Source organism: Salvelinus fontinalis, chromosome 8 (genome assembly GCF_029448725.1).
Source record: "Salvelinus fontinalis isolate EN_2023a chromosome 8, ASM2944872v1, whole genome shotgun sequence".
NCBI lineage: Eukaryota > Metazoa > Chordata > Actinopteri > Salmoniformes > Salmonidae > Salvelinus > Salvelinus fontinalis.
This window is the reverse complement of record NC_074672.1, coordinates 30215290-30237904: the sequence shown is the minus strand read 5'-3', so window position 1 is coordinate 30237904 and position 22615 is coordinate 30215290. Positions and strand designations below refer to the sequence as shown.

At 41.1% G+C, this 22615-nt stretch overlaps 2 protein-coding genes across 6 annotated transcripts in view; one reads left to right on the top strand and one right to left on the bottom strand.

Annotated features, from left to right (window-relative positions):
* ssuh2rs1 (ssu-2 homolog, related sequence 1) overlaps positions 1 to 13666 on the bottom strand; it is a 36912-nt gene extending 23246 nt beyond the window's left edge. The window contains exons 1-4 of one of the 5 annotated variants that reach the window (XM_055932185.1): positions 13241 to 13666; positions 12961 to 13019; positions 1053 to 1154; positions 797 to 872 (exon numbers count right to left, since the gene is read on the bottom strand). In XM_055932185.1, coding sequence (XP_055788160.1) covers positions 797 to 872; positions 1053 to 1154; positions 12961 to 13019; positions 13241 to 13263 — 260 coding nt within the window. In that variant the 5' untranslated portion in view covers positions 13264 to 13666. Of the gene's footprint in view, positions 1 to 796; positions 873 to 1052; positions 1158 to 2872; positions 2914 to 12960; positions 13023 to 13240 lie in introns of those variants that run through there. The other 4 variants (XM_055932184.1, XM_055932183.1, XM_055932182.1 and 1 more) reach the window with 4 other exon arrangements.
* A 174-nt stretch (positions 13667 to 13840) lies between these two features.
* LOC129861084 (60S ribosomal protein L32) lies at positions 13841 to 22105 on the top strand. Its single transcript, XM_055932188.1, has 4 exons — positions 13841 to 13946; positions 14749 to 14850; positions 15096 to 15277; positions 21935 to 22105. The coding sequence occupies exons 2-4, from the start codon at positions 14755 to 14757 to the stop codon at positions 22062 to 22064; spliced, it is 408 nt and encodes a 135-aa protein (XP_055788163.1). The 5' UTR covers positions 13841 to 13946; positions 14749 to 14754; the 3' UTR covers positions 22065 to 22105.
* The last annotated feature ends 510 nt before the right edge of the window (positions 22106 to 22615 follow it).

Below are 22615 nucleotides of genomic sequence, written 5' to 3'. Positions count from 1 at the left end.
TTTCCTCCAGCATCTTCACAAGGTTCTTTGCTGTTGTTCTGGGATTGATTTACACTTTTCGCACAAGTACGTTCATCTCTAGGAGACAGAACGTGTCTATTTCCTGACCGGTATGACGGCTGCGTGGTCCCATGGTGTTTTTACTTGCGTACTATTGTTTGTACAGATGAACGTGGTACCTTCAGGCATTTGGAAATTGCTCCCAAGGATGAACCAGACATTCTTTAGATTTTCCCATGATGTCAAGCAAAGAGGCACTGAGTTTGAAGGTAGGTCTTAAAATACATCCACAGGTACACCTCCAATTGACTCAAATTATGTCAATTAGCCTATCAGAAGCTTCTAAAGCCATGACATCATTTTCTGGAATTTTCCAAGCTGTTTAAAGGCACAGTCAACTTAGTGTATGTAAACTTCTGACCCACTGGAATTGTGATACATTGTGATAAGTGAAAAAAATCTGTCTGTAAACAACTGTTGGAAAATTTACTTGTGTCATGCACAAAGTAGATGTCCTAACTGACTTGCCAAAACTATAGTTTATTAACAACAAATTTGTGGAGTGGTTGAAAAACAAGTTTTAATGACTCCAACCTAAGTGTATGTAAACCTCCGACTTCAACTGTATGTATGTATGTATGTATGTATGTATGTATGTATGTATGTATGTATGTATGTATGTATGTATGTATGTCAATATGCATGTGTGTGTGTGTCCTGTGTAGTTTGCAAGGACAGCTATGCAGAAAAATGTGTATGACGAGACAAAATTATGGCAATTGTATTTTACACTTACTTCCAGTTTGATTGTGTGGGACCAGGCTGAGGCTGAGGGGCTGGGTAAGATGGTATAGGAGGGGGCAGGTACCCACCTACAGTAAACAGTCAAACATAATGAGAAGGGCTTTCAACATGTTTGTTATTAGGGAGTTATTACTCTATATGGAATTTCCAACCATAAGGAACAGTGCTGGTGTGGTACGTGACTTGTTTGCTAATAAAACTAAAGATCACTGCAGGAAACATAGGACCATGGTCCTCAGGTCACATACCTCCGCTCCCGACCACCGTCCCTTCATATCCTGGCACGCTGTCAAACATACTGGCAGGAGGAGCGCTAGGGCCCTGGAAGTCGCACACAGGCGGGGCAAACACTGCTGAGAAAAAAACAGACAAACCATTTCAGATTCAGGAGTGAAGAGCAGGGCTGGGGTCAATTTGAATTGAAGGCAGTTGATTTAGGAAGTGATTTCAATAAAAAATTTAAAAAAAAATTGGAAAAGCTTATTGAGAAGTTATTGAAAAATAGATGCTGTTTTTTCTAATTTTGAATAGTTATTTAAGTTCACTTCCTGAATTGACTGCCTTTAATTCAAATTGTCCCACTGCCCTGGTGAAGAGACACTTACATATAATTGTGGTCATTTGAACCAGCTTAAATCTCTTAAAATCAGTGCTTGACTTGGGATGGAAGGAGTGCAGGAGATGTCTTTTTGCAAGACAGTCGATTAGACTTTGTTCACCGAAATTCACAAAAGACATTATGCTATTATGATTATTCACTGTTAATGGTTTATACACTTTTTCCATGACTTTCAACCAAATTTTCATTACTATTATAGCCTACATGAAAAAGTAAGCATTATTGACACTGGGAAACTGCTGTGTCTGATCCCATGTAGACCTACCACCTGCCGTTGTGCCCTTGATCAAGGCACTTAGCCCCCCACATAAAGCTGCATTGTAAGTCACATGTTGCCAACCCTCCATCTGGAGAGCTCATGGGTGTGCAGGCATGGCTTTTTCAACATTACAACCAAGTACTTTTGTCTCATTCAATAAATCAGGGACCAAAATTAATAAATTAGGCATAAAAAAGGTATCCAACTAGACATGTTTACATTTAAGGCTCAAATATTCATGTTTCGAGGGTGATCTATGCACAGGAAGTTATTTGTCATTAGGCTATTCTTAATTAAATTTTTACGTTGTCGTAATTACATGGCTACTGTTTAATTAATAGAGGGGAATGCCAGCTTCCCAACGGTGCAGATTTAGTTAGGCTCTACGGTGCCGGTGGAAAGGCAACGACGAAATTAATGCTTAGTTAGCTATAGCTACCTAGCGAGATAACTGCTACAAGATATGTTTTGAATTGGCGATCTAGTTTGTCATTATTTTATACCTGCTGCTGAAATGTCGCGCTCTCTTCTCCGGCAAAGGCATACACGCAGCACACTCGGACATGCAATGAAGGGCTATTCCGATAATTGCTTATATGCAGTTTTATAATTCATTGATCATATTGTGTGCTTTTATGAATTACATTAAAAACAATTAAAATAATGTCCATGACCTCCCTCATTTGACAATTTGGAACAGCGCACCATGTCATTCAGGCTGGCACATTTGTAATCTGCGCAATCTCGACAAGCCTACTGTCACTCACATATTCACAGACTAAAGGCAAATAAACATAAACAAATCGGAATCAGGAAATGAATGCCCACTCTCAATTTCTGTTCAATGAAGATTCCGCCTTAATCAAGTTTTTTTTGCTTCGGTGTGTATAGCTATAGGCTACATTGTTTTTATAGAGGAGCTGGCACGCAATTCTCAAAAAATTTGAAGCGCCGGTATGGCGTTCCAGACAGCTCCAGCCAAAGTCAAGCACTGCTTAAAATAATAATGAAACCTCACTTAAAATATCTACTGGTGTGGCCCCATGCCAGACTATTGATCTAAACATCAAATTGACCCCTGATCCGCATTAACAAAGCATAAAGGTGGGGAAATAACCTAGTTGTTGTCGACCTCATAAAAACGTATTGGTTGCTACAACATAACATTTAGAACATCACAAAATTATTACCTGTTTCCTAGGTGACACTCAGACACAGTTGAAAAGGTAGCCTACATACAGTGGCAAGAAAAAGTATGTGAACCCTTTGGAATTACCTGTACTTCTGCATAAATTGGTCATACAATTTGATCTGATCTTCATCTAAATCACAACAATAGACAAACACAGTCTGCTTAAACTAATAACACAAACAATTATATGTTTTCATGTCTTTATTGAACACACCGTGTAAACATTCACAGTGCAGGGTGGAAAAAGTATGTGAACCCTTGGAATTAATAACTGATTGACCCTCCTTTGGCAGCATTAATCTCAACCAAACGTTTTCTGTAGTTGCGGATCAGACCTGCACAACGGTCAGGAGGAATTTTGGACCATTCCTATTTACAAAACAGTTTCAGTTCAGCAATATTCTTGGGATGTCTGGTGTGAATTGCTCTCTTGAGGTCATGTCACAGCATCTCAATCGGGTTGAGGTCAGGACTGACTGGGCCACTTCAGAAGGCGTATTTTCTTCTGTTGAAGCCATTCTGTTCATTTACTTCTGTGTTTTGGGTCGTTGTCATGTTGCATCACCCAACTTCTTTTGAGCTTCTTCTTTGAGCTTCTTTTGAGCGGACAGATAGCCTTACATTCTCCTGCAAAATGTATTGATAAACTTGGGAATTAATTTTTCCGTCAATGATTGTAAGCTGTCCAGGCCCTGAGGCAGCAATGCAGTCCCAAACCATGAAGCTCCCTCCACCATACTTTACAGTTGGAATGAGGTTTTGATGTTGGTGTGCTGTGCCTGTTTTTCTCCACACAGTGTTGTGTTCCCTCCAAGCAACTCAACTTCAGTTTAATCTGTCCACATAATATTTTGCCAGTAGCGCTGTGAAACATCCAGATGCTATTTTACAAACTTCAGATGTGCAGCAATGTTTTTTTTGGACAGCAGTGGCTTCTTCCGTGGTGTCCTCCCATGAACACCATTCTTGTTACGTGTTTTACGTATCATAAACTCTTCAACAGAGATGTTAGCATGTTCCAGAGATTTCTGTAAGTCTTTAGCTGACACTAGGATTCTTCTTAACCTCATTGAGCATTATGTGCTGTGCTCTTGCAGTCATCTTTGCAGGACGGCCACTCCTAGGGAGAGTAGCAACAGTGCTGAACTTTCTCCATTTATTGACAATTTGTCTTACCGTGGACTGATGAACATCAAGGCGTTGAGAGATACTTCTGTAACACTTTCCAGATTTATGCAAGTCAACATTTCTTAATCTTGGGTCTTCTGAGATCTCTTTTGTTCAAGGCATGGTTCATATCAGTCAATGCTTCTTGTGAATAGCAAACTCACATTTTGTTAAATTTTTAAAGGGCTGGGCAGCTCTAACTAACATCTCCAATCTCGTCTCATTGATGGGACTCCACATTAGCTGACTCCTGACTCCAATTAAGTTTTGGAGAAGTCATTAGCCTAGGGGTTCACATCATTTCCCCAACCTACACTGTGAATGTTTAACTTATGTATTCAATATAAACAAGAAAAACTCACGTGTGTGTGTTTGTGTGTTATTAGTTTAAGCAGACAGTGTTTGTCTGTTGTGATTTAGATGAAGATCAGATCAAATTTTATGACGAATTTATGTAGAAATCCAGATAATTCCAAAAGGGTTCACATATCTTTTCTTGCCACTGTACATATTTGAAGGCACATTGACTGATTAGCCTCTCTCCAAAGTATTGTCCATACTCAAAATATTGATTTGCAGCTCATTTAACGATTGTCTACTTCGTCCTGGGAGAACATTTATTCAAACTATAAGACTGAGCTACGGCTTTAGCTGTCAAAAGATGAATTGTGCGGCGGGAGCGCACATTCAGTAGTGTACTGCAGTACATTTGTTTTCAGTTTGTATATTGGTTTGATACTCTGAGTTAGCTCGTCAAGGTACTAGGATGATATATCTAGAATCAGATGGCGATCGAGATCGAGATCAAGTTACAGTTTATTTTCTTCTCCCTTCTGTTCGGTTGTCAAAATGTGATTTACAAGCCAGTTTATGCTTGATCTGAAAATGTGGTCGGAGGCTCCGTAAAGACTATAGAGGGTGTGATGAAATTTCACGCTGAGGCCAAATTGAGCTCCTCCCAAATTTTGTAACAATGCTAAAATTCTCTGAATGGTCAATTCAAAGACTGAAGTGGCCCTACAGCATTTACTGGGATGCAGCATCCGCAGACAACAGGGCTTTCATACTTTTTGCTCTTAGCAAAGCAGAGCTATTGTGAAGGAAGTTGTAACGGAAGTGAGTTTGTGTTTATACAGGATGTACCGCCCCCACCTACCAATCATGTCAATGCGGAGCTATGGAGCACTCCACGTTGTTATTTTTTTTTAGAAGTGCATGGGGATGCATTACTGAGCTTGACTTGACCTCTGCATGCCTCCTGAGGCTCCGCAATTGCGTCACACCCTCCATATGAAGCCTACAACCACATTTCAGATCAAGCATAAATTGGCTTTGAGAGCTCCACATAGCTCTGTGTAACAGTATAACTTTAAACCGTCCCCTCGCCCGACACGGGCGCGAACCAGGGACCTTCTGCACACATCAACAACAGTCACCCACGAAGCGTCGTTACCCATCGCTCCACAAAAGCCGCGGCCCTTGCAGAGCAAGGGGCAACACTACTTCTAGGTTTCAGAGCAAGTGACGTAACTGATTGAAACGCTAGTAGCGCATACCCGCTAACTGGCTAGCCATTTCACATCCGTTACACTCACCCCCCTTTCAACCTCCTCCTTTTCCGCAGCAACCAGTGATCCGGGTCAACAGCATCAATGTAACAGTATAACTTTAGTACGTCCCCTCGCCCCGACCCGGGCGCGAACCAGGGACCCTCTGCACACATCAACAACGGTCGCCCACGAAGCATCGTTACCCATCGCTCCACAAAGGCCACGGCCCTTGCAGAGCAAGGGGCAACACTACTTCTAGGTTTCAGAGCAAGTGACGTAACTGATTGAAACGCTAGTAGCGCGTACCCGCTAACTGGCTAGCCATTTCACATCCGTTACATCTGCATTGACGTGATTGGATGATGGTAGATGAGAGTGGAAAGTCCTGTATAAAGACAAATTTGCTTCCTTGACAACTTCTTTCACAATAGCTCTGCTCCGCTAAACGCAAGAAGTATTAAAGTCCTTTAGTCTGGATGCTGCATCACAGTAAATGCTATATGGCCACTTCAAATGTCAGCTTGACCATGCAGAGCCTTTTATACCTGGTAATGGGTAAAATAAAAATTGTGGGTAAAGCACTCACGCTAAGATACCTTGTTAAAAGAACAATCAGCCGATCCATGGTGTTTATAGATCATTTATTTGTCTTTTTATGATCTACATCTTTAACCAACTTTTTTAATATAAATGTTGTGGGGAAATACTATCTTGTTTATTACTTATGTATTATATGTAAAAATATGAGCCAAAAAAACCCAAATAGGCCAATGTCCCATAGGGCAGCGCACAATTGGCCCAGCATCGTCCAATTTGACCGAGGTAGGCCATCATTGTAAATAAGAATTTGTTCTTAACTGACTTGCCTAGTTAAATAAAGGTTAAATAAAAAATGTTATTTCTCACTCGTATGCAACCTACTGTAGCCTACTTGAATGACCAATAGAGCTAAAATCACTTGTAGCAAAGTCACTGATGTCTCTAATCCATGATACACAGATTAGAATTCACATTTTAAAGTTCCCAGATTATAAATGAATATTTCACTGTCCATGAGCTATAGATCTACAGACAAGTATGATGGGTTTCAAGTTTGATGGGTAATGTTTTCAAAATTCCCCCCCTTTGATTTTCTACAAATATTTCTCCCATTACAGCTGTGGTTATTAATTCTCGTACAGATCAAAATTTTCAATAGCTTTTAGTTCAAATGACATAAATTACCAGTCAAAAGTTTATAACACCTACTCATTCAAGGGATTCTTTATTTTTACTATTTTCTACATTGTAGAATAATAGTGAAGACATCCAAACTATGAAATAACACATATGGAATTATGTAGTAACCAACAAAAAAAAGTGTTAAACAAATCAAATTTTAGATTACTCAAATAGCCGCCCTTTGCCTTGATGACAGCTTTGCACACGCTTGGCATTCTGTCAACCAGCTTCATCTGGAATGCTTTTCCAACAGTCTTGAAGTAGTTCCCACATATGCTGAGCACGTTGGCTTCTTTTCCTTCACTCTGCAGTCCGACTCATCCCATACAACTCAATTTGGTTGAGGTCGGTGGATTGTGGCTCCCAGGTCATCTGATCCAGCACTCCATCACTCTCCTTCTTGGTAAAATAGCTCTTGGTTTCTTTGCAGCAATTCGACCATGAAGGCCTGATACACACAGCCTATTCTGAAAAGTTGATTTTGAGATGTGTCTGTTACTTGAACTCTGTGAAGCATGTATTTGGGCTGCAATTTCTGAGGCTTGTAAATCTAATGAACTTATCCTCTGTAGCAGAGGTAACTCTGGGTCTTCCATTTCCGTGGCAATCCTCATGAGAGCCAGTTTCATAATATCATTTGATGGTTTTTGCAAATGCACTTGGAGAAACTTTCAAAATTCTTAATTTTCCGCATTGACTGACCTTCATGCCTTAAAGTAATGATGACTGTCGTTTCTCTTTGCTTATTTGAGCTGTTCAAGCCATAATATGGACTTGGTCTTTTACCAAATAGGGATATCTTCTGTATACCCCCCTACCTTGTCACAACACAACTGATTGGATCAAACACATAAAGAAGGAAAGAAATTCCACAAATGTTTAATTTATTTCACCTTTATTTAACTAGGCAAGTCAGTTAAGAACAAATTCTTATTGTCAATGACAGCCTAGGAATTATTGTCAATGACAGCCTAGGAACAGTGGGTTAACTGCCTGTTCAAGGGCAGAACGACAGATTGTACATTGTCAGCTCGGGGATTCGAACTTGCAACCTTTCGGTTACTAGTCCAACGCTCTAACCACTAGGATACCCACACCTGTTAATTGAAATGCCAAGCGTGTGCAAAGCTGTCATCAAGGCAAACGTGCCTACTTTGAAGAATCTCAAACATAAAATATATTTTGATTTGTTTATCACTTTTTTTTGTTACTACATGATTCCATGTGTTATTTCATAGTTTTGATGTCTTCACTATTATTCTACAATTTAGAAAATAGTAAAAATACAGAAAAACCCTTTAATGAGTAGGTGTTCTAAAACTTTTGACCAGCAGTGTACATCTAAAACCCCTTGAGATTTAGTCTTTGACCTCCCTTATCCATAGTAGTCCATAGTACACCCATTAGAATTGACATTTTTATTTAACTGATTTTTTACATAAATATTTCCTGTAATAGGTCTAAATTTCAATAGCTTTACACTTTGTCCGTATGAGCTACAGATCTACAGACAAGTGTCGTGAGCTCCTTGACCTTTCTTATCAAATGTACACATTTTTTTCCCTCCCCTTGGTGCTCTTGGAAATATATTTTTTAATGTTACTGCTTTGGTTACTAATTCACATACATATCTACTTTTCTATAGCTTTATATCCAGATGGTTTTGAAATCTAACACTGAAAATACTTTCCAATATTATACATAATTAACATAGTCACCTCCAAAATATTTGGCAACCTTGATGAAGATAAATAAATCATTCAAATAGTGAGATATTACATTATTTTATACTAACACAATTGGTCAGAGAAAGAGATTTTGTTTAACACCCGTTTTCAATACTCCAGCACTTTCCCCTTGCAATGATAACGACACTGAGCCTTTTTCTAAAATGTTTTATGAGATTGGAGAACACATTGGGAGAGATGGGTGTTTTCACATATAGTTCTCTTTAAAATAACTGATCTCAGTCCTCTTTATAGTGAACTCTGGGGTAAAGAAATTGCAAAATAACTTATCTTTGTATTGACACTGCCCTTGCCTTTGAATGAAGACAATTCTTCTGCCAATTCACTTCACATTTTGTGGTCTGAGTCCTCTTTGCATTCACATTGCTGTGTTTAAAAAGGAACCAAGATCTTTTTCCAACATTCACGTAAAGCACTCTGGGTTTTTACAAAGTGCAGGACAAGCCATTCCATCTGAACGTGCTATCGGACAGCTAGATATACCTACGTACTAAGCTAATAGATAGCATTTAGATTTTTTTAAACGAGGCATAATAATTGTAATCAGAAGATACTATTAACATATAAATATTATTGGTAACAGAAAAAATAGCTAAATAATAACTGCAGATTAAATAATGCTGTATTAAATAATTGCCCTTTAAGAGTGTGCCATGATTATCATCAAATGTTTTCTTCTCACACTATTCAAACCCAACAATCGAATAAAGAGCTATGAAGCTCTCTTAGCCTATAGATAACATATTACGAACAAATAATCTGAACATCATGTCAGTATAAAACTCCACACATATTTTGGAATTTATGTGCATCCTTGAGAATCGCTAATAAATATCCAAAAACAGCACATGGTTCTCTCCCCCACAAACCTGCACATCATCATCTTATCTCTTTTGTGACACCAATGTGAGGGGTTATGGCAGGAGAAACAGTATTGCAGTAGTGTAGTGTGTGGTGCGGGAATAATGACAAGCTAACCTAGGGGGAGCTTTGTGTTCACATTGTCCTAAAAAAGGGAACCAGACTGTGGAATTCAAGCGACCCAAGACCAGAGACTCAACTCAAATCTTATTAGTCACATACGCCGAATACAACAGGTGTAGTGAAATGCTTACTTACAAGCCCCTAACCAACAATGCAGATTAAAAAATACAAATAAGAAATAAAAGGAATTAAAGAGCAGCAGTAAAATAACAATAGCGAGACTATATACAGGGGGTACCGGGACAGAGTGAATGTGTGGGGGCACCGGTTAGTCGAGGTAATATGTACATGTAGGTAGAGTTATTAAAGTGACTATGCATAGATAATAGAGTAGCAGCGGCGTAAAAGAGGGGGTGGGCAATGCAAATAGTCTGGGAAGCCATTTGATAAGATGTTCAGGAGTCTTATTTCTTGGGGGTAGAAGCTGTTTAGAAGCCTCTTGGACCTAGACTTGGCGCTCCGGTACCGCTTGCCGTTTGGTAGCAGAGAGAACAGTCTATGACTAGCGTGGCTGGAGTCTTTGAAAATGTGTAAAATCATCTAGGATAGCACACAAAGTCTGGGACTTTTTCCATTGTGGTCCACTTGAGACAAGATCGATAGGCAAGATCGAACACAATTAAACACAGTATGGCATTTAGATAATAAGATCTAAAAACAAAGAGGAAGAACATCTATCTCATCATTGCAGTTACATTCACAACTGTCTTGGTTTGTTTGGACCATGATAGTTTGTTGGTGATGTGGACACAAGGGAACTTGAAGCTCTCAACCTGCTCCACTACAGCACCGTCAATGAGAATGGGTACATGCTCGGTCCTCCTTTTCCTGTAGTCCACAATCATCTCCTTTGTCTTGATCACGTTGAGGGAGAGATTGTTGTCCTGGCACCACACGGCCAGGTCTCTGACCTCCTCCCTATAGGCTGTCTCGTCGTTGTCGGTGATCAGGCCTACCACTGTTGTGTCATCGGCAAAGTTTATGATGGTGTTGGAGTCGTGCCTGGCCGTTCAGTCAGGTTTGAACAGGGAGTACAGGAGGGGATTGAGTACGCACCCGAGGGGCCCCTGGGTTGATGATCAGCGTGGCGGATGTGTTGTTACCTACCCTTACCACCTGGTGGCGGCCCGTCAGGAAGTCCAGGATCCAGTTGCAGAGGGAGGTGTTTAGCCCCAGGGTCCTTAGCTTAGTGATGAGCTTTGAGGGCACTATGGTGTTGAACACTGAGCTGTAGTCAATGAATAACATTCTCACATCCGTGTTCCTTTTGTCCAGGTGGGAAAGGGCAGTGTGGAGTGCAATAGAGATTGCATCATCTGTTAGGGCAGTATGCAAATTGGAGTGAGTCTAAGGTTTCTGGGATAATGGTGTTGATGTGAGCCATGAGCAGCCTTTCAAAGCACTTCATGGCTACGGGTCGGTAGTCATTTAGGCAGGTTACCTTAGTGTTCTTGGGCACAGGGACCTATGGTGGTCTGCTTAAAACATGTTGGTATTACAGACTCGGACAGGGAGATGTTGAAAATGTCAGTGAAGACACTTGCCAGTTGGTCAGTGCATGTTTGCAGTACACATCCTGGTAATCCGTTTGGCCCTGCAGCCTTGTGAATATTGACCTGTTTAAAGGTCTTACTCACATCAGCTGCGGAGAGCGTGATCACACAGTTGTCCGGAATAGCTGGTGCTCTCATGCATGTTTCAATGTTTTTTGCCTCGAAGTGAGCATAGAAGTAGTTTAGCTTGTCTGGTCGGCTCGTGTCACTGGGCAGCTCTCGGCTGTGCTTCCCCTAGTTGTCTGTAAAGGTTTGCAAGCCCTGCAACATAAGACGAGTGTCGGAGCCGGTGTAGTACGATTCGATCTTAGTCCTGTATTGGCGCTTTGCCTGTTTGATGGTTCGTCAGAGGGCATAGTGGGATTTCTTATAAGTTTCCGGGTTAGAGTCCCGCTCCTTGAAAGTGGCAGCTCTAGCCTTTACCTCAGTGCTGATGTTGCCTGTAAGCAATGGCTTTTGGTTGGGGTACGTACGGTCACTGTGGGGACGACGTCATCGATGCACTTATTGATGAAGCCAATGACTGATGTGGTGTACTCTCCTCTCATCTGAAGAATCCCGGAACATTTTCCAGTATGTGCTAGCAAAACAGTCCTGTAGCTTAGCATCTGCTTCATCTGACCACTTTTTTTATTGACAGAGTCACTGGTGCCGTCTGCTTTCATTTTTGCTTGTAAGCAGGAATCAGGAGAATAGAATTATGGTCAGATTTGCCAAATGGAGGGCGAGGGAAAGCTTTGTACAAGTCTCTGTGTGGAGTAAAGGTGATCTAGAGTTTTTTCCCTCTGGTTGCACATTTAACATGCGGATAGAAATTTGGTAAAAAATATTTAAGTTTTCCTGCATTAAAGTCCCCGGCCACTAGGAGCGCTGCCTCTGGATGAGCTTTTTCCTGTTTGCTTATGGTGCAATACAGCTCATTGAGTGCGGTCTTAGAGCCAGCATTGGTCTGTGATGGTATGTAGACAGCGACGAAAAATACAGAAACTCTCAAGGTGGATAGAGTATCTCATGATAAACTTCCTTAGATATTGTGCACCAGCTGTTGTTTACAAATATACATAGTCCGCCACCCCTTGTCTTACCAGATGACTCTGTTCTATCCTGCCGATACAGCATATAACCAGCCAGCTGTATGTTGATAAAGTCGTCGTTCCGCCATGACTCCTTGAAGCATAAGATATTAGTTTTTAATGTCCCGTTGGTAGTTTAATTTTCCTCGTAGGTTGTTGATTTTATTTCCCAATGACTGCATTTTAGCTAGTAGAACATAAGGCAGTGGGGGTTTATTCGATCGCCTACTAATTCTCAGAAGGCAGCACGACCGCCATCCTCTTTTCACGCACATGACGGGGATTTGGGGAAATAAGTATGTCCTTCACGTCCGGCTCGTTAAAGGGAAAAAAAGAAAAAAGTTTCTGCCAGTTCATGGTGAGTAATCGTTATTCTGATGTTCAGAAGTTATTTTCGGTCATAAGAGACAGAGTTCGACTATTGGTAAAAACAAAGTGCGTACCTTAAACTCTAATGTCATCCGATTCTAGATATAACACCCTAGGAACTTCCGACAGAGAGTAATTGACGAGTAACCACCCCCGAATAAATCTATTTGAATTGAAATTACACGACGTCATCATTCACAGCAGCAGAGAGCCCTACAGATGGCATTTTGAAACTGAATCATTACAGCATCAGGCTACAAACAAATACTTTATAACGTTGTAAAATGTTCAAAAACTCCCACAGTGATGTGGGAATTCACACGACAGAGGCTATTATTCATCAGGTTCAAATACAACTAGTAGAAAGGCTAATAATTCAACATTATACATAAACAGACGATGAGATGGAATCACGAATTACCTGGACTTCCTTCTGCTATTGGTGCATATCCAGGATTGGCGGTGCCATAAGACCCATAGCTGCTATGAAAATATAACAGGTAAAGTTAAAGTAGAAGAGCAATGTGTGATTTAAATTGCTACAGACTACACTTTCTATCAAGATGTGCATTTGATTGTATCACAGAGGACTGTATTGGCTCATGTTTTGAAAAAGTATAGTATATATATGCTAGGCCTAATACCATGGAAAATAACCACAATCTCCATACAAACATGACTTTTACACATGACGTTCTCACCTTAGAATCGGGGTACTCTCCATTTCCACCTAAGCTTTCACAACATTCAAAGAAATAATGCAAGCGAGAGTTGGTTCCCTTTAGGTTCCCACCCTTGCATGTGATTTATGTTAGATTATCGTAAATCATTACACACATCCAAAAAATCCCCTTCGTCTGTGGTTCAAGGACTCGCAACTCTTCCTCTTTTTTAAACAAATCTCATGAAACACCAAAAACACAATTTCCCCTTAACAATAACTTTACACAATTTCGATTTAGGCTAAACTATGACCTATCTCTTCGTTTCGTTTCGTGTTGAGGAAGTTCCGTAGTATTTGGGACATTGATCTTGGATCAGTTTAGGTTTCTTGCTAACAATGATAATGACAATTGTTTGGGTGCTGGAAGCGGATTTTGGATCAGCTTCTTGAGAAACCAGCAACCCGTGACAGTGATGATGCGTGCCTCACACAGGAAAAGCATTCATGGGAAACAATTTACATTCAATACCTTATACGTGACTAATTGCTTACAATGAGTAATTTTGAGGGAGATGTCCTCAATTTGACATGCATAAGAACAGCTATTCAGCCTAGTGCCTACACTAGTTACGTACTTTAATTTATCTCAGTTAATACACTACCCATAACACTTTGCAGTCCTTCCGGAAGCCCTTTTCTTCCCTTCCGCCGTTGCTGTGTCCTCCTTAAAGTTATACAGGCGGGTGAGTTATCTAAATCTATGTCCATCGACATATTTAGAAGACGTAAGAACATACATCTAGCTCATTAATCACTTATGTGAATTCAAGTTCTACAATTTACCGCAACATTATAGGCATTGCACATTTCTAATCCCTCAAATGCCATGGTTTCGAACGGCTTGCTTTCCCAGTGGCTAGCTAGCTACCTTTCCACACCGGTGTTTCCAATATCATAACTGCCTAGTTATCTTGCTAGTACCTACGTCCATACAGTGGGGCCGGCACGTGTTTTATAAAATATAAATTACGCTTTGGTTTTGCATGGTTTTTATAGCTAACGCCAAGGGTTTAGACTCGTAATGAAATGCATATCAGACAAACTAATTAGCTACGTAGCTATTTATCATATTGCCTTACACAAGTCAACTAACTCGCGCTAGTTGGCCCAAACTCATGCCTTCCAACAATGTTTATTGCTTTAGAACGCACTTGCTTTCAATGGGATTGACATATTACAAATTCATATCATCTTTACACTTACGGCGTCATGTGTTTACACCGTTTAGTTACCTGTAGCTTGTCATTGTGATACAGGGGAAATCTAAATGGCTTGCAAGAGCCAACTACTGGTAATTTAGCTAGTTAGCTAGTTACCTTGTTTCTAGCAATACGAGTTGGCAGAACTAGCTAGTCATGTTATGGTAACTAACGTTACACAGCCACTGATTGTGGGTGATTTGATATGCCGTAATTGTTGGTGTTTTGCCAGTGTTAATTGTTGCCAGTGTGTGTTTAATGTTAACAATTTACCTTATCTTCTCAGGTCACCATGGCAGCCCTCAGACCTCTTACCAAACCGAAGATTGTCAAGAAGAGGGTTAAGAAATTCATTCGCCATCAGTCTGACAGATATGTCAAGATCACGGTAAGCACATTTGCTAAACGCATAACAAAGATGACACTTCTCCCGTTATTATTGTAAGGCTGCATATCATGTAATTTGTGGCAGAAACAAGGCTTTTCAAACATTGCACTTGGCGGAAACAAGGCTTTTCAAACATTGCACTTGCAGGGAGGCAAAGGACATTAATCTCCCTCGAGCAGAGTAGTTAGAAGGAACATTGATCCTAACTGCGGTTCTATGTAATGTCTTTGCCTTTCCGCCTCCAGAAAAGCTGGCGTAAGCCCAGGGGTATTGACAACAGGGTCCGCAGGCGGTTTAAGGGTCAGATGCTGATGCCAAACATTGGTTATGGTAGCAACAAGAAGACCAAGCACATGCTGCCCTCTGGCTTCAGGAAGTTCCTGGTGCACAACATCAAGGAGCTCGAGGTCCTCATGATGAGCAACAAGTAAGTTTTGTTGGTTAGTTTTTGGTGTAGTTTTTATCTTCAAGTTAAAGGTACCCAAAGGGCAATATTATTCCTCATGGGGGTATTTCCAAGTCTCCTATTTAACTGATACCACCCACAACGAAGCATACTACATAGGGCATTACATGCAAAGCTACATGGGGTAGAATAGAGGGCGTAGTCTTAGTGGAAAGAGGATTGCGTAAGTCATGCCTGTCAGGAGCAAGTTGCAGCAGAATTGACATTATCTATAATTCACTTCTACTCGCCTTATGATGAAAAGATCATCAAGTATGCACCGTGCCTACCTTGGGTAAACCCTCGTAAATCAAGTATATTGCTTTGATTTTCTAGTCATTGCATTACATTTAAGTCATTTAGCAGACGCTCTTATCCAGAGCGACTAGTCCTGGGTACCCACAGTTATAGACCTGTAATAAAGCCCCTTCCTGTTTCAGAAAGTTAACTGGGGTGTGTTCAGCAGGACGCAATGTTTTTGAACATTCAAATCGAAATGTTCTACGTATACCGAACACGCCTCTGACATGTAAAATAAGGAATCACATCGACTCTGTTCATAGCATTTTCTATCTTCAACGTTGGAGAACATTCCTAATATGTAAATAAACAATACAATTTAAGACAGAGAATAGCATGTTCATTACCGCCACAATACTACAGCCAAAATGGGAGCCACCTAGAAAAACTACAAATTCTGGCAAATTTTTAAAAAACAAGCCTGAAAATCTTTCTAAAGACTGACATCTACTGGAAGCTCTATGAACTGCAATCTGCGAGGTTTTCCATTGATATTCCTATTGACAGCCATTTCAATGAGTGGTGAGCTCAAAAAAAAAAAGTCTAGATGGATTCTCCTTGGATTTTTGCCTGCTATGTCAGTTCTGTTATACTCAGACATTATTTTAACAGTTTTGGAAACTTTACTTTTTTCCATCCATTACTACCAATTATATGCATATCCTAGCTTCTGGACCTGAGTAACAGGCAGTTTACTTTGGGTACCTCAGTCATCCAAACTTCTGAATACTGCCCCCTATCTCTAAGAAGTTTTAATGATAGCCTAGACTAAATACCAGACGTTGTAAGATTGTCTTAAGTTTATTTATTTTTTTTAATTTTTTTATTTAACCTTTATTTAACCAGGTAGGCAAATTGAGAACACGTTCTCATTTACAATTGCGACCTGGCCAAGATAAAGCAAAGCAGTTCGACACATACAACAACACATAGTTACACATGGAGTAAAAACAAACATATAGTCAATAATACAGTGAAAAAGATAAAAAAATAAGTCTATATACAATGTGAGCAAGTGAGGTGAGATAAGGGAGGTGAAGGCAAACAGATATATGTATAAATAAATAAAAATATAAAAAGGCCATGGAGGCGAAGTGAGTACAACACAGCAAGTAAAATAAAAAACTAAAAAAAAACACTGGAATGGTTGGTTTGCATTGGAAGAAAGTGCAAAGTAGAGACAGAAATAATGGGGTGCAAAGGAGCAAAATAAATTAATAAATAAATACAGTAGGTAAAGAGGTAGTTGTTTGGGCTAAATTGTAGATGGGTTATGTACAGGTGCAGTAATCTATGAGCTGCTCTGACAGCTGGTGCTTAAAGCTAGTGAGGGAGATAGGTGTTTCCAGTTTCAGAGATTTTTGTAGTTCGTTCCAGTCATTGGCAGCAGAGAACTGGAAGGAGAGGCGTCCAAAGGAAGAATTGGTTTTGGGGGTGACTAGAGAGATATACCTGCTGGAGCGCGTGCTACGGGTAGGTGCTGCTATGGTGACCAGCGAGCTGAGATAAGGGGGGACTTTACCTAGCAGGGTCTTGTAGATGACCTGGAACCAATGGGTTTGGCGACGAGTATGAAGCGAGGGCCAGCCAACGAGAGTGAAGTGAAGCCTTTCGTTGTCAGGTCTAAACATTTTGGCCACGTTGTCCCTCAGGCCACAGGATGGTTTTGACCTGGTTTTATCCTCACTGTGTTTAGGAGCCTAGACGTCCTTAGTGACCTTCATTCTAGAGTTGGGAGAAATTCAGACTTTTATATCGTAATACCGTCCTTCTCTCACTAAGGGATATATGGTGTTACCGGTTTAGTACACAACGGGGCGTAAAAAAAAGCCAAAATGATAATTGACTATTTATTAGGCTTTTGACTCTGTCATTCACCACATCCTCATTGGCAGACTCGATAGCCTTGGTTTCTCAAATGATTGCCTAGCCTGGTTCACCAACTACTTCTCTGATAGAGTTCAGTGTGTGAAATCGGAGGGTCTGTTGTCCGGACCTCTGGCAGTCTCTATGGGGGTGCCACAACTTTCATTTCTTGGGACGACTCTCTTCTCTGTATACATCAATGATGTCGCTCTTGCTGCTAGTGAGTCTCTGATCCACCTCTACGCAGACGACACCATTCTGTATACTTCTGGCCCTTCGTTGGACACTGTGTTAACTAACCTCCTGACGAGCTTCTGGGCCATACAACTCTCCTTCCGTGGCCTCCAACTGCTCTTAAATGCAAGTAAAACTAAATGCATGCTATTCAACCGATCGCTGCCTGCACCTGCCCGCCCGTCCAGCATCACTACTCTGGACTGTTCTGACTTAGAATATGTGGACAACTACAAATACCTTGGTGTCTGGTTAGACTGTAAGCTTACCTTCCAGACTCACGTCAAACATCTCCAATCCAAAGTAAAATCTAGAATTGGCTTCCTATTTCGCAACAAAGCATCCTTCAATCATGCTGCCAAACATACCCTCTTAAAACTGACAATCCTACCGATCTTCGACTTTGGCCCTGTCATTTACAAAATGGCCTCCAATACCGTACTCAATAAATTGGATGCAGTCTATCACAGTGCCATCCGTTTTGTCACCAAAGCCCCATATACTACCCACCACTGCGACCTGTACGCTCTCATTGGCTGGCCCTCGCTTCACTCTTGTCCCCAAACCCACTGGCTCCAGGTCATCTACAAGACCCTGCTAGGTAAAGTAAAGCCCCCCCTTATCTCAGCTCACTGGTCACCATAGCAGCACCCACCTGTAGCACGCGATCCAGCAGGTATATCTCTCTGGTCACCCCCAAAACCAATTCCTCCTTTGGCTGCCTCTCCTTCTAGTTCTCTGCCTCCAACGACTGGAACTATAAAAATCTCTGAAGCTGGAAACACTTATCTCCCTCACCAGCTTTTAAGCACCAGCTGTCAGAGCAGCTCACAGATTACTGCACCTGTACATAGCCCATCTATAATTTAGCCCAAATTACTACCTCTTCCCCTACTGTATTTATTTATTTATTTAGCTCCTTTGCACCCCATTATTTCTACTTTGCACGTTCTTCCACTGCAAATCTACCATTCCAGTGTTTTACTTGCTATATTGTATTTACTTCGCCACCATGGCCTTTTTTTGCATTTACCTCCCTTATCTCACCTCATTTGCTCACATTGTGTATAGAGAATAGACTTTATTTTCTACTGTATTATTGACTGTGTTTGTTTTACTCCATGTGTTGTTGTATGTGTCGAACTGCTTTGCTTTATCTTGGCCAGGTCGCAATTGTAAATGAGAACTTGTTCTCAACTTGCCTACCTGGTTAAATAAAGGTGAAATAAAAATGTCAAAAAATTGACGGAATGCTAACACAATTAGCACAAGTAATAGAGAATTTCCATGGAGGCGGCTAGCTAAATATGCTAATGAGCGCAAATTAAAATAAACCAATTGCAAAGACGAGCAATCCAGCTCGTAAAGTTATACATGTATAGGTAGGAGCTACCGGATGTGAACAAAAGACATAGTGCAAATGAACAAAGTTCTGCTGCATGCAGTACTTGAACTCTAGCAGGATGTCTGTGGAGTATAGTGTTGCTAGGACAACAGGTCTGCCTGCTCTGCTCTGCTCGGAGAAGACAACAGAGGAGAAAAAAATGCAAGGAAATCAAGATGGCAATGGCAGCTATACAAATAACGAATCCAAATGGCTTTTTATTTTATTTATTATTTTTACCTTTATTTAACTAGGCAAGTCAGTTAAGAACATTCATATTTTCAATGACTGCCTAGGAACAGAGGGTTAACTGCCTTGTTCAGGGGCAGAATGACAGATTTTTACCTTGTCAGCTTGGGGATTCGATCTTGCAACCTTTCGGTTACTAACGCTCTAACCACTAGGCTACCTGCCGCCGCTTTGCCTTCTCAAACATGGCAGAAAGCGAACACAATATGATTCTCTTGTCACCTTAAGTTAACCACTTACTTAGCACGTTAAACAAGGGGTCATCTTAGTGCATAATTCTGCATTTTTCATGCAGGAAAGAAAGGAAACTTATCTTTCTGCTTTTTTTTAACGCCGATCTAAAATGCTTTTTATTTATACACTGAACCAAAATCTAAACGCAACATGCAACAATTTCAAAGATTTTACTGAGTTACAGTTCATAAGGAAATCAGTCAATTGAAATAAATTCATTAGGCCCTTATCTATGGATTTCACATGCCTGGTCACAGATGCCCCCCAAAAAAGGTAGGCGCCGTGGATCAGAGAACCAACTAATCTGCTGTGACCACCATTTACCTCGTGTAGCGCGACACATCTCCTTTGCATAGAGCTGATCAGGCTATTGATTCTGGCCTGTGGAATGTTGTCCCACTTAAATGGCTGTGGGAAGTTGCTGGACAGTGGCGAGACTGGAACACGCTGTTGTACACGTCAATCCAAGGCATCCCAAACGTGCTTAATGGGTGACCTGTCTGGTGAGGTATGCAGGCCATGGACGAACTGGGACATTTTCAGCTTCCAGGAATTGTGTACAGATCCTTGCGACATGGGGCTGTGCATTATGCTCAAACATGAGGTGATGGCGGCTGATATATGGCACAACAATGGACCTCAGGATCACATCACGGTATCTGTGAAGAGCACACTTCTCTAGCATGCCAGTGGCCAATGAAGGTGGGCATTTGCAGTCCAGTCAAGACCCTAGTGAGGATGACGAGCATGCAGATGAGCTTCCCTGACATGATTTCTGACAGTTTGTGCAGAAATTCATCCATTGTGCAAATCTACAATTTCATCAGCAGTCTGGGTGGCTGGTCTCAGACGATCCCACAGGTGAAGAAGCGGGGTGGAGGTCCAGGGCTGGCGTGGTTACATGCGGTTGAGGCCAGTTGGACGTACTGCTAAACTCTCAAACAATTTTGGAGGTGGCTTATGGTAGTGAAATGAACATTCCATTCTCTTGCAACAGCTGTGGTGGACATTTCCGCATTCCTCATGTCAAATGCAGGCTCCCTCAACTTGTGACGTCTGTGGAATTGTGTTGTGACAACTGCACATTTTAGTGGCCTTTTATTTTCCGTAGCAGAAGGTGCACCTGTTTAATGAACATGCTGTTTAATCAGCTTCTTGATATGCCACACCTGTCAGGTGGATGGATTATCTTGGCAAAGAAAATGCTCAGTAACAGGGATGTAGACACATTTGTGCAAACATTTTTTGCTAAATAAGCTGTTTGTGCATATGGATAATTTCATCTATCTTATTTCAGTTCCTGAAACATGAGACCAACACTTTGTTTCATTTATATTTTTCTTCGGTGTGTTTTCTGTGACAGAACTATAGTTAACGCTATAGAAGCAAAAAACACTGACTTCATATATAACGTAACCCCTGTCAATACACAGCTGGACTCACCTGCTTTCTCCTATTGTGCTATTTACAAACAAACACGTGACTGGCTCAACTGCTGGGGAACTAAGTAAGCTTCATAATGTGACTGGTGTAATAAGAAACAGATTGGATTTATATCCTAATGCATTCCAAAAGTTGACTGCAGGTATTTACTTTAAATAGCTACAAATTAAAATGTATTGAAAAACCTTATAGTTTCTACGGTATTGAAGAAACATTCTGTAGCTATTTCCAAATACCCAAGTATACGGTATACCACTTGTTTTCCAACCCGGGTCCTCGAGTAACCCCAAAAGTAAACATTTTTATTGTAAACCTGGACAAGCACACCTGATTCAACTTGTAAACTAATCATCAAGCCCTCATTGAGCTGAATGAGGTATTTGTTCAGTGCTACAATGAATGTGTACTGTTGGGAGAATTTGAGGGTTGGGAAACACTGCGGTATATAGCCTAAGCCTACTTCAGTCTCCAGCGCACTGTTTGGTTGTTGTGGGCTTCTTTTTTTTTCTTTGCTTGTCAAGTGTAAGACAAAAGGATAGTGCTTGTGTGGTTGAATATCCAAACGTTGCCTACATGAAAATGTTACCTAATTGGTACAACAACAACAAATGTTTGAGTGTAGTCAGCCATGCACAAAGTAAATGGCAACAGTGTGCCACTTTTCACAACAACTGTGCTGAAGCACAAGGTTAAATTTCTCTGCTGTTTTGGTCCTGTAGCTATCGCATTGAAGCAGCGTGAAGCACACCTGTACACATGCACAGATCCTTAGTGTAACTGAGGGCAAAGTCTTGCATTGTGCTGCTCATAGCAACATAATGTTGTCTCACTGAAACAATCCTCTCCTTCTCTCCCTGTGCCATTCAGTCTCCAGTGTGTATGGTATTTGGTAATTATCTTGCCTCTAACCATCCTCTCCCCCTCCGTAGGACCCACGCTGCTGAAATCGCCCACAACGTGTCTTCCAAGAACAGAAAGCTGATTGTGGAGAGGGCAGCCCAGCTGGCCATCAAGATCACCAACCCCAATGCCAGACTCCGCAGCGAGGAGAATGAGTGATCAAGCCATTATTTTCTTAATAAAACAGATGTTTAAATGTGCCCTTGTCTCAACAATTTCTTTACTATTCCTTTTCCCATAGTGTGTGTGTTTTATGCCCCCCTCAAGAATTTAAAAATAATGGATGAAAGCATAGGTGGGGGAGAGTCATGACACCACTCCCTCCCTTTAAAATCCATGAGAGGAGAATTCACACTGGAGCCAACGGTAGAAAATAAATATGAAGCACTGGTAGCGCCCTGCAAGGGCGTTCATTTTAACCATGCCCACGACGTTCAGACCCTACTAAATCCCGGTTGCTTCAGCCAAATTTGAGGCCCGGACCTGTCCCAAATCAGAAATGACTTCTTCAGTATATCCATTAGCTACTCTGTCACTCAATCCCTGCATGCGCTCTGCACCCTGCTCTTGGCAGCTCTGAGTAATCATAGTAACGTCTCTGCTTGGGCTCCTCAATGAAGAGACATGAGAGCTGTTAGCTACTTTTCGTCACTCTAAACTCCCAACTAAATGAACATCAATTTCTGTGAAACAATGTCTTATATTTGAGG